The 15,172-nt window shown below is 36.1% G+C and overlaps 1 protein-coding gene across 5 annotated transcripts in view; it reads right to left on the bottom strand.

Moving 5' to 3' along the window:
* The window catches only part of SBF2 (SET binding factor 2), a 243,214-nt gene that overhangs the window by 190,243 nt on the left and 37,799 nt on the right, over nucleotides 1–15,172 (bottom strand). For 3 of the 5 annotated variants that reach the window (XM_074918681.1, XM_074918679.1, XM_074918677.1), the window contains exon 2: nucleotides 9,773–9,861. In XM_074918681.1, the coding sequence (XP_074774782.1) occupies nucleotides 9,773–9,861 (89 nt within the window). The remainder of the gene's footprint in view (nucleotides 1–9,772; nucleotides 9,862–15,172) is intronic. The other 2 variants (XM_074918678.1, XM_074918680.1) reach the window with 2 other exon arrangements.

Here is a 15,172-nt window from a genome sequence, read left to right on the forward strand (position 1 = left end):
GTTTACCAAATCCTTACTAAAATCAGGATATCCAAACCCCATCAGAAATTATTAAAGACCATATTATTAAAGAGTAATACAGGAGGAAGAGGGCCATCTGAATAGTCTAGCTCCCTTGTGTATCTTCTAACCTGCAAGTTCGTTCATAAACTTTTCCTTTTTCCATCTACAAAGACCAGGTTTTGTATAAAAGAAAACAGTATGTTATATGTTATTAGGAAATAGACAAGAGTATAAAAAGGCTGTACAATAAAAACTGGAAGATGTGAAAGTGTTTTTGCCCAAGTCCATGCATTAGTCAAAAGAGAGCATCAACACACCATACTGAAACAATATTAAATAGTCTCTGCTTTATAAACAAACAAACCAACATCCCAACCTCAGTTGAATTTATAAATTCAACTTCTTTTGACACTTAAGTTAGTGACGGTGTTTGAAGCCAACATGCTTCTTTTGAATCAAACAGGAAATAAGCCTCCCAAGTCCTTTCCCCCGGACTCTGCGTGGCGCAGGCTGAGGCAGGCACTGAACCACTGCCACCAGCTTCTGTCTCCCCGGGCCTGCAGAGGCGTCTGTGCCAGGGCTGTGTTCAGAACACACCGCCACTCTGTCCTGTACAGAGTCCAGAATGAAAACTAGGAGTCACATGAACTGGAAACAGCAAAAAGTCTCTGCGCCAACATTTCTGTTTGGCTAATAACTGGAAAATACAAGGGCTGATACAACGAGCTGCGGCACACAGAACATGCAAAATTGTGATGGGTCATCTTAATATTTATTATTGTTCTTTTTTTTTTTCCTTTCTTTTTGAATGAACACAACTAGGATACACCTTTTATAACATATTATGAATAAGCACTTGTACTGTATCACAAAAGTTTAAGTCGTCAAGCTCTAAAACCACTGAGATGATTTAAGCCAGCAGAAAACACCTGCATCAAACGTAATAAAATTTACATAAAAAGTACAAATTTAAAGGTTGGTCAAATTGGGAGGTTGGGGGAATATCACAGTTTACAAGTACTACTGACTAGAAATTTTTAGCACGAAAACTATCAGCTTTAAACACAAACCATTAACAAATTTGTTCAGAAAAAAATGTAAAATAGGCTTTATTTTCTATTAATCTGTTTTCTTGAACTATTATAAAACATTCCAAACTGATTTATAGTGATAGGAATCAACTTCACAGATAAATTATTTCTGGATTCCCAGAACACATTCAATGACCCAGTTCAAATTTCACAATCTTGTATTCAGCCCAATAGACTGTTTGATTAGATGCACATTATCTGCCCTTGTGGTCCTTCACACAACCCTAGAAAGGATAGTTTTGTGACAACTGGATATATAGTTATAAATTCAATAGACAACAGTCTTGCTTTCTGGCTCTCCCCAAAACCACACAAATTCTCAGCTTCCTGCACAAACACACAGGAAAACCAAACCAAACAAACAAAAACCTCCAAAAACTTCCGTCAAAAAGTTGCCTAAATTACAGCATTTAAAGCTTAAAAAAAATTTCCAGTTTCTTACAGAAGGCTGACAAATAATTCTCTGTAATAATGGGCCGAAACAAAACACAGTAATTTTAAACACTAAATTTTAAGTGGTTCTGAGGTACTTCACCTCAGTGCCTCACTGGGTTGGTACATTTGTCCAAGGTTAATTTTCTCTCTACCTCTCTGGTAGTTACAGGAACCTGATCCAAGTGTGACATAAAGAACTCTTAAAAAGCCTGCTGTAGCTAACAGCAAGGCCAAACGCCTGACAATCATACCTGATGAGCAGTTCTCTCATGGTAATCCACACGGATTTCCTCATTCACTGCCATTCCCATGTCTCTGGAGCTTCCCAATGAGTTATTACCGTCTCTCTCAGGAGAGAAGCAAACAAGCAGGCAGATAGAGAGCCAAAGCCTTAGCTTTTCCGATTAAGAAATCTAAGAACCACCTCAGGAGACTATCCAAGCTATTCCCCCCTTTTCATGCCATACTATTAGCCTCACACAAGTCATTCCTCATAGGTATCTGTCTAACATTAAAAACAAATAATACTGCTCTAGAATTTCACTCTAAGAAGTGAGAGCTCCATCTCTTTAGACGTTTCTTTACACCAAATCTTCCTTGCTATAGAATCCCTCCACCATTACTCACCTTACTCTCAGAGGACAAGGAGAACAGTTTATTCTCTTCATTTTATTTACCTGAAGTCTTATGTCTAACCTCTGGCCACATCAGAATAGTGTTTATCTTTTTTCAAAAGCTAAACTTCTTTTGATTCACACTTAGCTGAAGATGCACAACACTCTTGTTTGCCAAGACATCCAAAGGATGGAGAAATGCTGACACCTGTATACTAATGACCTAGACAAGGACAGCCAACTGCATATAGCACAAGAAACAACTGGAAAAAGGTCATGTTGTATAATAATAGTTCTGGATGTGACAGTGCACATAAAAACATCTCTATTCGTTTCTGTGTATCTGGGACAACATCAAAATAGTACTGTAAACTCAGACAGTACAGCACTTCCAGTACTTTTAACTGACTTAAAGTATACACTGGTTTGTGTTTCTCTGGACAAATTTATCTTCTCTTACTTGCATTCCAAACGTACATAATTTGTCTTCATATTGAACTATTCTGTAATAATTTTCAGTGATGATTAGTCCAAAGTGGAATAGGTCACAGAGTAAAGAACCTCTTCTGATGTTAAGAACACATTCGGTTATTCAAAAACATACAGCACTTTTAAGGTCATGTATTGCATTCATCCAAGTTAACTTTCAAGCACAAACAGGTATTTTTTGAAAAAGACAAAGGACATCCATAACCAGGCTATTCTACAAAGTATTCAAGGAAAATAAAGCTGAAAACAAAAATTTTCCCCCAACTTTTCCTCTTAAAAAATGAAGTATAATAGGGTTGCTGCTCTTCAGTTTTGTCTTTTGGAGATACAGCCCATTTTCATATGGTGTGTCTGAGTTACATGTTGCTCTGCTTTTTTAGACTAGACCATTTTTTATTTTCTCAAAAGTAGCATGAAAATTGTTCACAAATGTTTATATATTCACACTGAATACATGCAGATAATAGGATAAACTGAAAGGGAAAAAAATTCTTACTGCAACACATTAGCCACAAAACCATTTATTCCAAGGGTATTACACACTCCAGACTTGTACCCTGTGAAACTGAGAGGAGCAAAGAATATTCAATCCTTCAGTATTTTATCATTTTTAATAAAAATATTGACTGTGTTATAAAGTGTTCCACTTTTTTTCCCAATTAAAAAACAAAACAAACGTTTTGTTTTCAATTGGGAAAAAATAAAAAATATTAATTGCACCCTTTCATGGTATTTAGTCAAGTAAACCCAAGTTTTGCTACACAAGGACTACTTGCAAGTCCTTAGATTTCAATATCAAATTGTTTTACCCCACTAGCCTAAGAAATTCAGGAGCTAAAATCTACTGAGTAAAAGTAGTGGGATTCTAGAACCAGAATATAAATGTTTTACAGCACAGCAGAGACTTTACTGTAAAATACACCACATCTATGGCACTGTGAGCTTTCTACTGGAGGCTAACATACAAGGTCAATTAATATAAACTGAGTCTGTAACACAATTCTGATAAAAAAGTTAACTGTACTTTTGCTATCATCTGTTTTCTACTAACTGCTGACCTGTACTACAGCATAATGAGAAGGAAAGAAGAACACAATGCCTTTGAGTGCTATACTGAGCTCTGTCATGCAGTTGTTCATTAAATAATTACATATGTAATGACTTCTGAGAGGTAAAAAAAGTTTGAGGGGAAACGAGAAAAAAATTCACAAAACCAAAATCTCTGCAGCTGACCAACTGCACTAAAGGTTAAATGGATGCTGCAGACAGTCTATTATTCAGGTCCTTAAAAGCATTAAGGTTGCAGAAAAATTGGCTTACCAATCAGCTAGTTAAGACTGGAGCATTTAAAGATTAACCCCCTTAAAACTTTAATCACTTCAGGCCTCAACTGGCTAATCTGCAATCCAGTTGTCTTTTATGACTTATTTTAAATAAGTAGTAAAATGTTCAAGTATCAGATTTGTTTCCTAAAAAAGATGCCTTACAGCAAAGTGGTAAAACAAAAATAATACTAAGTGATTAGCACTTGAATTCTGAAAGTATTACTTTTGACAGCATACATAATGATGTTTCAGAGACTCTGCATTTGGAATCTCCGAAAGTTTAGGAGTTCACTACTTCAATATCTGACTTACCTTCATCTTCAATTGAGTGACTGAAATTCTGGTTTTCAATACAATTCTAAAGGCAAATTAGTTGGGCTTTGGTGGGGGTTTTTTGATAGCTTTCTTCTCCCTGACCCAATGATGAAGCTCCAACAGCAGTGTGTATTCATTTAAGATCTCAAAAGGTATAGCTGTCACTCCTAAATTATGTACGTTATCATGAAGTGGAAATCTGTACAGGCCTATGAAGTTGTTTTTTGTCAAAAGTCAAAATACAGATATACTATGAAAATCCATAAATACCATTCCTTACTCTCACTTTATTTTTTTTCATGTTACTTGGAATTTGAAAGTTGAATCCAGTATTGCATAAAAGGCACACTTCACATCTATTTAAGAGTTCATACTTGAAACTGCTCAAAGGTGCAGAAATGCTAAAATCTACTGTAAAGATAAGGCTCTACACAAGGGAGTAATACGGTCATTCCAACACCACCAACTCTTCCTCTAGGAAGAAGCAGGCATCCTACCAGATGACAAAGGGACATATACAGCCTTTCTTCAGAAGCATTTCTCTTAGTATCGTAACACTTGTAAGCTATCTTCAAAGGATTGTATTAAATAGCAGTTTTTACAATTTAACGTTACATTTTATAATTTAAGTAATTATTTGGATAGGTTATTAGCTTGCCTAGAAATGTGTGTTCATTTCTATACTTTCACATACTTGAAATGAAAATTACTAATTCATGACAGTACCACTACTACCACCACCAGTTATAGTTGGAAATTTTCTTCCCTGCTACTTACAAACTGCACAAACACAGTATATCTAGCTCAAACTTAAGACAACATACCTATTTCTAGGTATGACTTTCATTAGCCTAATTAACACTAGCCTCCTAACACTGAGTAATGCAGATGACACTTAGATTAGCTAATTTAGCCCCGGGACAAAAATGAGTGTACAGTGTAACACTGCATACCAAAGCTTCTTCCTTTGATGTATAACTAATTATGATGTCTAGAAAGGCATACAGCAGAATTAAAACTGGATTATAAATAAGAAAAATATGCAGAAACCTAAAGCTAACTCATTCAACCACCGTACTCTCTCAAAGATTCTTTCTACAAGTGAGAACAAGAAGCTTGATTATCCTAATTTTCAACTGCTCCGTATGTCTCAGCTGATTTTACAGGGTTATTTTTAAACTTAAACTATATCTGTGTAAAGCTGAAATAACTTCTCTGAAACAGACAGACTACGGAGAAGGATACCCAAATACGTTCATTTAAAATATCATGGGGAACAACTATTGGATTAGTATGTTCTAAGTGCATTCTTTTGAAAACCAATGACTTAAATGCTATTCTGAGCCAAATACTTTATTAACTTTAAGAATGAGTATAAAACTCTCTTTACTCCTCAAAGTCAGCTTACTTACATGAAACTTGAGGAAACCCACTTTGACTTGTATCAAGTCCAGTAAATTGCAGATGCTCAGATTCTAACATGAAATTATACAAAGTGTTTCCTAAACTCCCCTTGAATAGCCCACAAAAGGTTCTAGCAAATCAACAAAGAGTAATCTAACTGCTTTTGAAGAAACAAGTATCATACCTTATCCTAAGGTACATCACACAATTCAACAAATGGTAAAACAAAGTCCTTACCAGCTACTGTAATTATCAAGAATCCATTACAAAAAACTTCAGGGATGTTTCGCACACCTGCGATTTGCAGGCAGCTCACTTATCAAAGTTTCTGTATTCATATATAAACAGGACAAAGTTTAAAGCTGTGAAACCATTACAGACATGGCAAATGCAAAGAGCGGAAGATTAAGAAAAATCTCTTTAGGTAATTTGATGAGATGCAGATAAGTAGAAGCTCTACGGCAGCACACTGACCAAGACCTGCTGGCAGTATCTTTCCCTCAACAGAGACTCGTGGCTTTGCTCACTTACCACTGACAACCAGAAGACACAGAATTTATTTAACAAGACAAATTAAAACACTTCAATAAAATTTTATAAAGTATATTTTTGTTGAATTTTGGACAACGTGTTTATTCCATAACTTCTATGTTTGTTAAACAAGACCAGAACATAGCTAACGTGCTACACACATAGAAACAGTTTAAGTAGCTCTTAATCCTTTAATACCGAATATATATACACCAAATAGAACACTCCTCAGTGAAGTTCAAACTGCAATTACAGTCTTTAATGATTCAATTCTCTGCATATTTGTGTCAAATTAACAAAACTACCAATACAGACAAAGCTAAAATAAAAGCTGAAATAGAGTTATCATCTTTCCTAGATAAGATGTTCTCAGAATGATTTGTTTTCCCTCAGCCAAGGACAGGTCCACCAGGCCCAGTTTTTCCCATGCTAGCCCATTTTTCAAAACTGGGCTCAACAAAATGAAAAACAGTATTTGTAGTATTTTTATGATTTAACTTTAAAATTACCTGCACAACTCCACTCTCTAAATTGTCTTAATTTATGTCTCAGCAATCTGATCACACAAATTCAAGCCCAGAAGGGTGAGGGACAGGCAAGGTTGGGGAAAGAGAAAAGTCCTCCACAAAAGTCTCAGGATTTTGTCTATCAAATTTTGACTTGAGCTTGGACTAAAAGCATCTCCACAAGCTTTGGAGATCACAAGGGATCCAAAAAGGCATTCTCCATCTTAAAGTATTAAAGCTTGGGAGGCAGGGCTGGGCATAGGTCTTCTCCATTATTTCCCCCCTCGCCCTCCTTGTTTCATAAAATTAACAACATGTATGGGAAACAATTATTACATCGTATCACCCATTAGATACCAAGACAACCTATATTATTTGGCAAAAAACTTTAAAAAATAAATTCAAAATGTCCCAATTCATAGGCAAATCATTTGCTTTACAAATGAGCAGAGGGGTGGGGGCAGGGTGGTGAGAACTTCATCGATAATCAGCTGAAGATCACCATGATTCATGGCAGAAGAACTAATTTTGACAGAAGACAAGACTCTAAAGAAATCAAAATTCCCTTCAATCCTATTGCTAGGCATGAAAAGCTTTGGCCTTTTTTCTTTATGAAACAGTGAAGAGAGCTTAACGTTCTTCAGATACAAACCATTGCCGTTCTTTCTATTTCAGAGAAACCATAAAATTCCATAAAGTTCCTTCACTTAAAAGGACAGGAAGTACATTTAAGAGGGTTTTAACTCCAACTACCCACAGAACTAAGTGCAATTCATAAATACATCTACCTTCATCTTCATACACGTTATGTCAACTATTCTATTCTTACCTTCTTTCTCCCTTCCCACCCACCCTCCTCCAAGGTTTGCACGTTACCTGTTTGACTGTTAATGATATCGAAGCTGCCCTTCAGGTGACAAACAGAAAATGGTAGCACAAATTTTGTTCTCTCCTTTCCATGAATTAATGTTGATTCATGTTACACTCATCCAAACCATTAAAAAGTGCATCCTGCCAAAATCCGACTTTCATAGTGATTTACTTCTGTAGTTGATCTTTGCAATATCTCTAACTACTTGATCTTAATTAATTAAAATTTTAGTACTACATTTGAAAAGCAAATCCAAATTTGACTAATTTTGCCAACTGGCTGAATAGATGTCCTTAAGTTGTCAGATTTCATTTTACTGGGAAAATTTAAAGACTTAATGGCTTTGCCTAATGAGTTATTTGATAACTGATACAGAAATAATGTTTTGTTCAACCAAGGAATAAAAATTAAATCTTCCCTTAGGTATTTATTGTAGTGCTAACAACCAACAATTAAACGGGAAATAACATTTGGGTACAGATATATCACTTAAGTAGCCTCCCTGCTTTAAGAAACTGTGCTTGTTTATTTCAGCACATCCCTGGAAGTCAGATACATTACTTACTTTGAAAAAGGTAGGGAAGATTTGATGAGAAAATAAATCTCAGTATGATTCAAACTCTTGCAGTTGTTTAAGGCAAGATCAAACCACCTAGTTCAACCCCAAGAGAGTGGTTAAAAAAAGAAAACACCCCTAAGCCTTGGCATCAAAGTTTATTTCTCTTCTAATGAACTACCACTGTGGGTACTATAAAAAAAAAAGCCACTGATCTGAACCCAGTCAGCAGTCATCAAGCACGTGCTGGCTACACATGTATTAAGTAGAGCATTACCAGCTAGAGCAAACAGCAATTGCTATACAGCGTGGCATAATGTTGTAACAGTAGTAGAAACCCTTCAGAGAAAGCAGGAGCTTCCATTGTTTCAGCACAGCACTACATTGCCAAATGCAGTATTATGCAAGTGTACCACAAAGACTGTAACCATCCATCACGTGTACCAGAAATAATGCTTACACCAGTGATTAATGTATGACATCCCCCCAGAACATAAGGCTTATGCTTGACTGTGAAGAAACGAAAACCACAATGTTGAAGAAAACGAGCAACCAGTCGCGTCCACCACCGCCGAGTGAACAACAGAAGCCTCTGCTATTCCAGAAAGCAAGCAGTAAACACCAAGATGCCCTCCCCTCTCTTTCACTGGAGAAGACAACTCATGGCCAATGGTATGTCATGACTCAGTAAGGGAGCAGAGCACTGGCTGAAAGGTATCACAGTGGTAAAAGCTTGCTATGTTTGCTGTATCTGTGTAATAAATTCAGTGAAAAGTCGGTGTCTTTGTCCTCTGCAGCTTATTTTGTCCCACAGTACAAAGACTTCTATTGCAACATTTCCTACGGCCCATCTCCTCCTCTAGCTCATCCTGCCCCAGAAGTTATTAAGTTCATGGCAGTCAAGAGTTTCACTCTGACTTCTCAGAAACCTAACTGGCAGAGTATGATCACAGTGTTTCACTTCTCTGCAGGATTTTGAAAGCCGTATGTTTAATGAATCCCTGATCCAGATAAGATACACCTTTTCATTGCATTGCAAAATATGAGATCAAGGAAGAGACAGAAGTTGCACTTGAGTGAATTCTCAGAGAGGGCATCTAATACAGATCACAGCACACTAGCCCTGTTCAGTGTACTGTTTTTGTAAGCACCCATTATGCCATCTGTCAAGGACAGAATACTGGATAAAGACTGACCATTTTAATCAAGCCAATTAATTGGGGTATTATTTTTAATTCATTTTTTAACCTATAATATACAAATACACATCTGTATTTATTTGGACAATGAAAAGTCATCTGCTATCTGAAGGATGCGTCTAAAAACGTAGTCAACGATAAACTTACAACTTACTGACACAAATACACATTTATCTTAAACACAATGTTTCTAAATTTGCAGCAGAGCTTTTCTGTATTCTAGAAATAACTACTTAGTGGTACAGACCAGAATAAGTCTCTTCTGTGAGTCAAAATTATTATTTTTAAAGCTATTATCTATGCCCTCTACTCACATAACTTCTATCCATTCCCTGTTGGGTCAGATAATACACATTACTGCATGAAGGCAGATGTATCTTCCAACCGTAAGTGAAAGAAATTCTAAAAGTTATAAAATGTAATGCAAACTTACCAACTCTATTCCCTGCGGAAAAGGAGTGTCTTCCCAGTCCTTCTGAGGAAATCTTTGTATTATTTTTCCCAAACCTTCTGCTGGGCCTGCTGAAAAATAAAATTCAATTACTTAAAGACAAACTGGTGGAATTTAAATTGCCATCAGTTTGAGAATATTTTCAGAATATACCCAATATTAGGAAATGTTTTGCCACAGGAGGCAGAGCAGGCTCCTCAAATGTGTCTTGCAAGTCAAATAATAAATACAATCTTAATATACTCCAGTAGTAACATAAAGAGTCACTACAGAAAAGCTGCAAGCTGCATCCAGCTTATGCCTGCCATGCGTGTTTTCAAAGTGACAGATGATTACTGGTAATTCTAGACTCTCTTTACAAACAGCAGTAAATTAAAAACTAATATAATGGATAATGTGGTATTTTAAAAAGAAATTGAACATCTTTCAACAAGTGGTCTTCAAGAAGAAGTGTACAGATGAAAAATCCACATGATTTATCCAGGACACTCTAGTTCCTTGTCAATATTTCTAGTTGGATTCCTTGGACAAGTCAGGAGTGAATTTCTACATAGGAAGGTGCAGACAAAAACTGCTAATTTCTGTTAACTTCTCTGATGCAACTGACTTTTTTTTTTTTATTCCCTCCTTTTTTTTAAAGCCACAGTGCTGTAGATAGGAAACCCTTCTGAAACACCACAAATCCTCGTGTCCTGTCATCCTGAACGGCACAGGAATGCACATACAAACATCAATTTTGTTCTTCACCTGCTCAAGTCCTAGAGCAAGTATTGAAAAAAACATAACTTTTTTTTTTTTTTAATTGAATTTTAGCTCTGGGATACACCACAGTATAATGTGTCAAAGTGAAAGCAATTTTTACATTGATCAGTACTATGCTGAAGGAATGTTGAAAGCTAGGACCATTCTGAAGTAAGCCACTACACAACATAAAGCATGCAATCAATAGCCTTCAACTTCTGTTTTCCACATTTGAAGCACTGTACAATAGTGGGAAGAATGATCTTTTCTCTTGCACAAATCTTGCCTTTTCCTACAGAAAACAGCAAATTGTCTGATTTATCTTACAAATATACCAAACAAATTGAATAATTAATATTGTTCTGATTTCTGAAAGAAACTGATTTAACGTGGCCAAGTATTTCACATGCACAAAGACGTGTCTAACATTCCATACACATTTTAAACCCAAGAAAACAAGATTTCTGTGATAACATTACTTATCCATCAGTCTTCACTCTAGCAATTTCTGCATCTCTTGGATGATTCTGTGTCATTTCAGAGGTAAGCAGACACAAAACACATACATGCTTTCAAGTCAATTGCTGGGTAGAGATGAGAGGTGCAAACTCCTGTTCTTTCCTCGGCTCCAAAGAGCAGGAGAAAGCAGCAGAGCTGCTGAACAGTCACCTCTTCTGTAAGGCAGCACCCACCCGGGCAGCAGCAGTTACATCCGCACCAACCAAGCAGAGCACACACAGCCCTAGACTACCACCATACCTGCATTCCCCCACCCAGTAAGCAGGCACAGCAGAAACAGGGTAGATAAGGAAGCAAGACAAGCATGGATAAAAGTCTGATTTCAAGTAAAAACAGATACTTGGGAAATCAGTTTTCATTAAACAATACATAAAGCTTCCTAAACAGCAAAGCTGAAATTGGCAACCATTTAAAGTATCTTTTAATAGTTTTAATAATCTCTGCTGACCCATCACATTGAAATGGGATCACCCTTTCTCTAAAGTTGTATTACAAAACTTGGAGATTAAACATTAAAATTTTAAAACATTTTCTTGTGTAATTCTCAAAGCTGTATTTTGACATTATGAAACAGTACAAATTCTGCATTAGTAGTAGCAGTCCATATGTGTTCCTTCCTCTGCAGACACCCCAGCAGCAGCAATGAATACATTATTTTCCTGGCTTTACCATAAAAAACAATTTTCAGTCTCACACAACTCAAATCTGCTAGCATAAAGCAATTCATAACTCAATGTTATACTGGAAAAAATATGCTCCTTTAAGCTTCCTGCTAATTTACAGTCTGAGTTTGCTCCTATCTTAAAACACACAATAAATTTTACAAGGTATTTAATAAGAATCAGTTTGACAATTTTGGAAAAAGTATTTTCTCCAGTTTATGTATTTTTACACTTCACATTCTATGATGTTCTCTTGGAAATAATTTATGAACAGATGTCCTGGTACAATGGGCATATAAACTAGACACAGTAGACTCCAAACAGCAATCTTACCCCCAAGACAGCATGTACTGATTGTGGTTACCAAGGGCAGCATGCTGAAGAACTGCACTCAGACTGGGATAGCCACTGCGGAGAAAATGTCCTTGAAAAAAGAAACACCTTCCATCTACCTCAAGTGCAACTGATTTGGTATCAAAGTTTTCAAAAAAATTAGAAAAGGGTCCATTTCAGAAAGGCTTATGGAAGTCTCAAAACCATTCCAGATATTAAACAGACAAAGTTAAGGCACAAAGCAGTTAAGATGAATCTTCAGAAATTAATCAACTTAAATATAAAAGCAAGATCAAAGTTGGAAAAAAGAGTTTATGAAAGGATAAAGTATGTGTCACAGAAATGCAATATTTCAAAGGAAAAAAAAAAAAAAAAAAAAAGAAAAAATTGAATAGTTCTATATCCAAGATATCAGCACCAGAAAAAGTTATTTACATCCATCAGATACGAATAAAAGAACAAACACAAACAAAGCACTGTTAATCCTTCCACATAAGAGTCCTGTGATCTACTTATTATGCATAAAATCTAACTATTTCACAGGGTTTCTTAAATTGTATACAGTACAGACAGATGGGAAACACTCTTCCCATCACACCAGAATTTGGTTTGTTTTCAGGTAGGGGTGGAGGAGGAATTTGGTTTTTTTTTTTTAATTATTTTGCACTCTCTCCAAATCAGGGCAATTCTTTAAAATCTCAATTTTATATGTTTGCAAGTACAAAGTAAAATTAATTGCAACTTGATAAATTTGGAAAATAAATACAATTATTTTCAAATACACAAGTTACTGAGTTGCATTCTCTGTGAGAAAGTTTAGACCCAGGAATACTTGAAAGAATTGCCATTCTACAGATGGTGAGGACCTGGCCTCTTGCCACAAGAAGCTTCTCCCTTTGACTGGAAGTGTACTTCACCCAAATACAGGAATTTACATTCAATCCTTACGCAGAAGCAAAAAGACAGAGAGAAAAGGTCTGTCTCGTGGACTCCACTCACTCCTTTACACAAATGCATACACAAAGTAATCCATTTAATGCTGCTGTACAAGATTAAAACCCATGTAAGAGAAGGCTCAGTAGCTGCACTTCATTTCATAATGAAACCAGTTCAGTACGGTATGCTCACCACATTTCTGATATTTTAGTGTAATTACTGTTGACTCTCCATTGGAAATTTTTCAATCCAACTACTTAAATAACAGTAAAATTGGAGTAAGTGTCTAAATCCCTTGGTTTGGGGTGAGGAGGTGTCAATGTTTTCTGCCTTCAGCTTTTATTAAGTCATTCATCTTTCAGCAGAGAAGTAATGTCTGGAGATATCAGATTCTTCAACAGGTGGCTGCAACTCAACACCTAACTGATTTTACATTCTTAACTGTTTTAGCACAACACACAGAAATAGAAAAAAAATCAGATCGTGGAATTTCAAAAACAGCTATAATTTGTTTCAATATATGCTACTGATAACTACTGACAACTTTCCAAAAATGTCAAGGCCACATACCAAATGTTAACTCATTGTTAAATCAGGTTTCATTCACATCTTTATTTTTAATGATTTTTCAGACACAGAGGTTGTTGGGTATTTTGATTTTTTCTGATCAATTATCTGAAAACATATTTAATCAATAACGCAAAATTCTATTTTATGTAAAGGAATCTATTACAAATATTTAACAAAATTTGAAGATATCGACTAAAGAACAAATCAGAAAATCTGAATGGAGGGGAGGGGAGAGCCCATGTATATGTATGATTTTGCCCTTCTAGTAATGCCTGCGCCTTCAGTATGCATTTAACTGTATCCACTGGTCTCCGATAATTTGTAGAACGGGTACAGTTACCCCGAGTCTGCACGGACACTGACAATGTGACAGATGGCCACTCTCAGTTAAACTAGAGAGGAGAGTACCTCAGTAACCTCTACCTCATTCTGGGCTCTACTTCTTTCACTGGACAAGTAACAGCCTTTGTCCATTTTTTCCTGATCAAAAAATAAAATAAGGTTATTAAGGTTTTCCCATGTTTAAGTTTTAGATCCCAACTGCATTCCCTCCACTCTGCATCCATCCTTTCCAACGTCTTCTTTCAAGACCCTTTTATTAATTCTTAACACTAAAAGGACAATCCTTCAATATCTGAGTGAAATTCCTATTAACTAGAGCTAATTAACCAAACATGACACCACATTAAACACACACACACACTGAGCAGCCAGTGAACACCTCCTCAGTTAATGCCTGCCAGTATCTGCTTTACAGATCCCAGATCTACAAAGATTCCAGAGGTTTTGCTCTTCATTCCAGTCCCTTTATTGAGAGTGACAGGAAGAACTGGCACTCAGTAATACTGACACCTTGGTTTTAAATTGGAAAAATAGGTTATTCCAGTGTTAATGGATTCAGATAGCCACAGCCAGCAAGAAGGATCTTTGTATCATCAATACAAAGACTTCTGTCTTTTGGTGTCCTTACAAATAATGTGCGAGCTGCCCAAAAACCTGGTGGAAACCCCATAGTTAGCACTGCTCACTGTATTCAAATCAATTACGCAGAAGTTTCTGGAGGTTTCTGAAACCGCTTGAACTCAGATGTATTATACACGTCACGCAGACTACTTCACGTGGTACACACGTGCGTGAGCACAGCATGGAAGGTCACTGCATATTAACAATGTGTTCCATGTAAAACAGTAATTGCTTTCATTATTAATTATATATGCAAAGCATGCCTATCAGTAACCAGAATTCAGGAGACTTATTTCCAACAAACCAGCTGCCATTACTATTATTAAACACCCACAGTATTATCTTCATAAAGTTATTCCTCCAAAAGCAAAACTATTCCTATACTTTAAGTATTTATCAATTTTTTCTTTCATTGTGCATTAAATTATTAATGTCATATAAAGTGTGAAGATATTGAAGCAATTTTGAAAGTTGTAACTTTACATCTACAGCAATGAATTGCAATTTCCTTTTGGTGAAGGGTGCCAGGTAATCACCATCATCATCCAGCAGTACCTTTAAGATGGTTTAACTCTTTAATCCATTAAGAATCAAAGCTGACTATACAGTAAATCAGGCTTCAGATTTTTAGACATTACATTCTTGTCCCTGTACAAAA

This window comes from Athene noctua, chromosome 14 (assembly GCF_965140245.1).
Source record: "Athene noctua chromosome 14, bAthNoc1.hap1.1, whole genome shotgun sequence".
Lineage (NCBI taxonomy): Eukaryota > Metazoa > Chordata > Aves > Strigiformes > Strigidae > Athene > Athene noctua.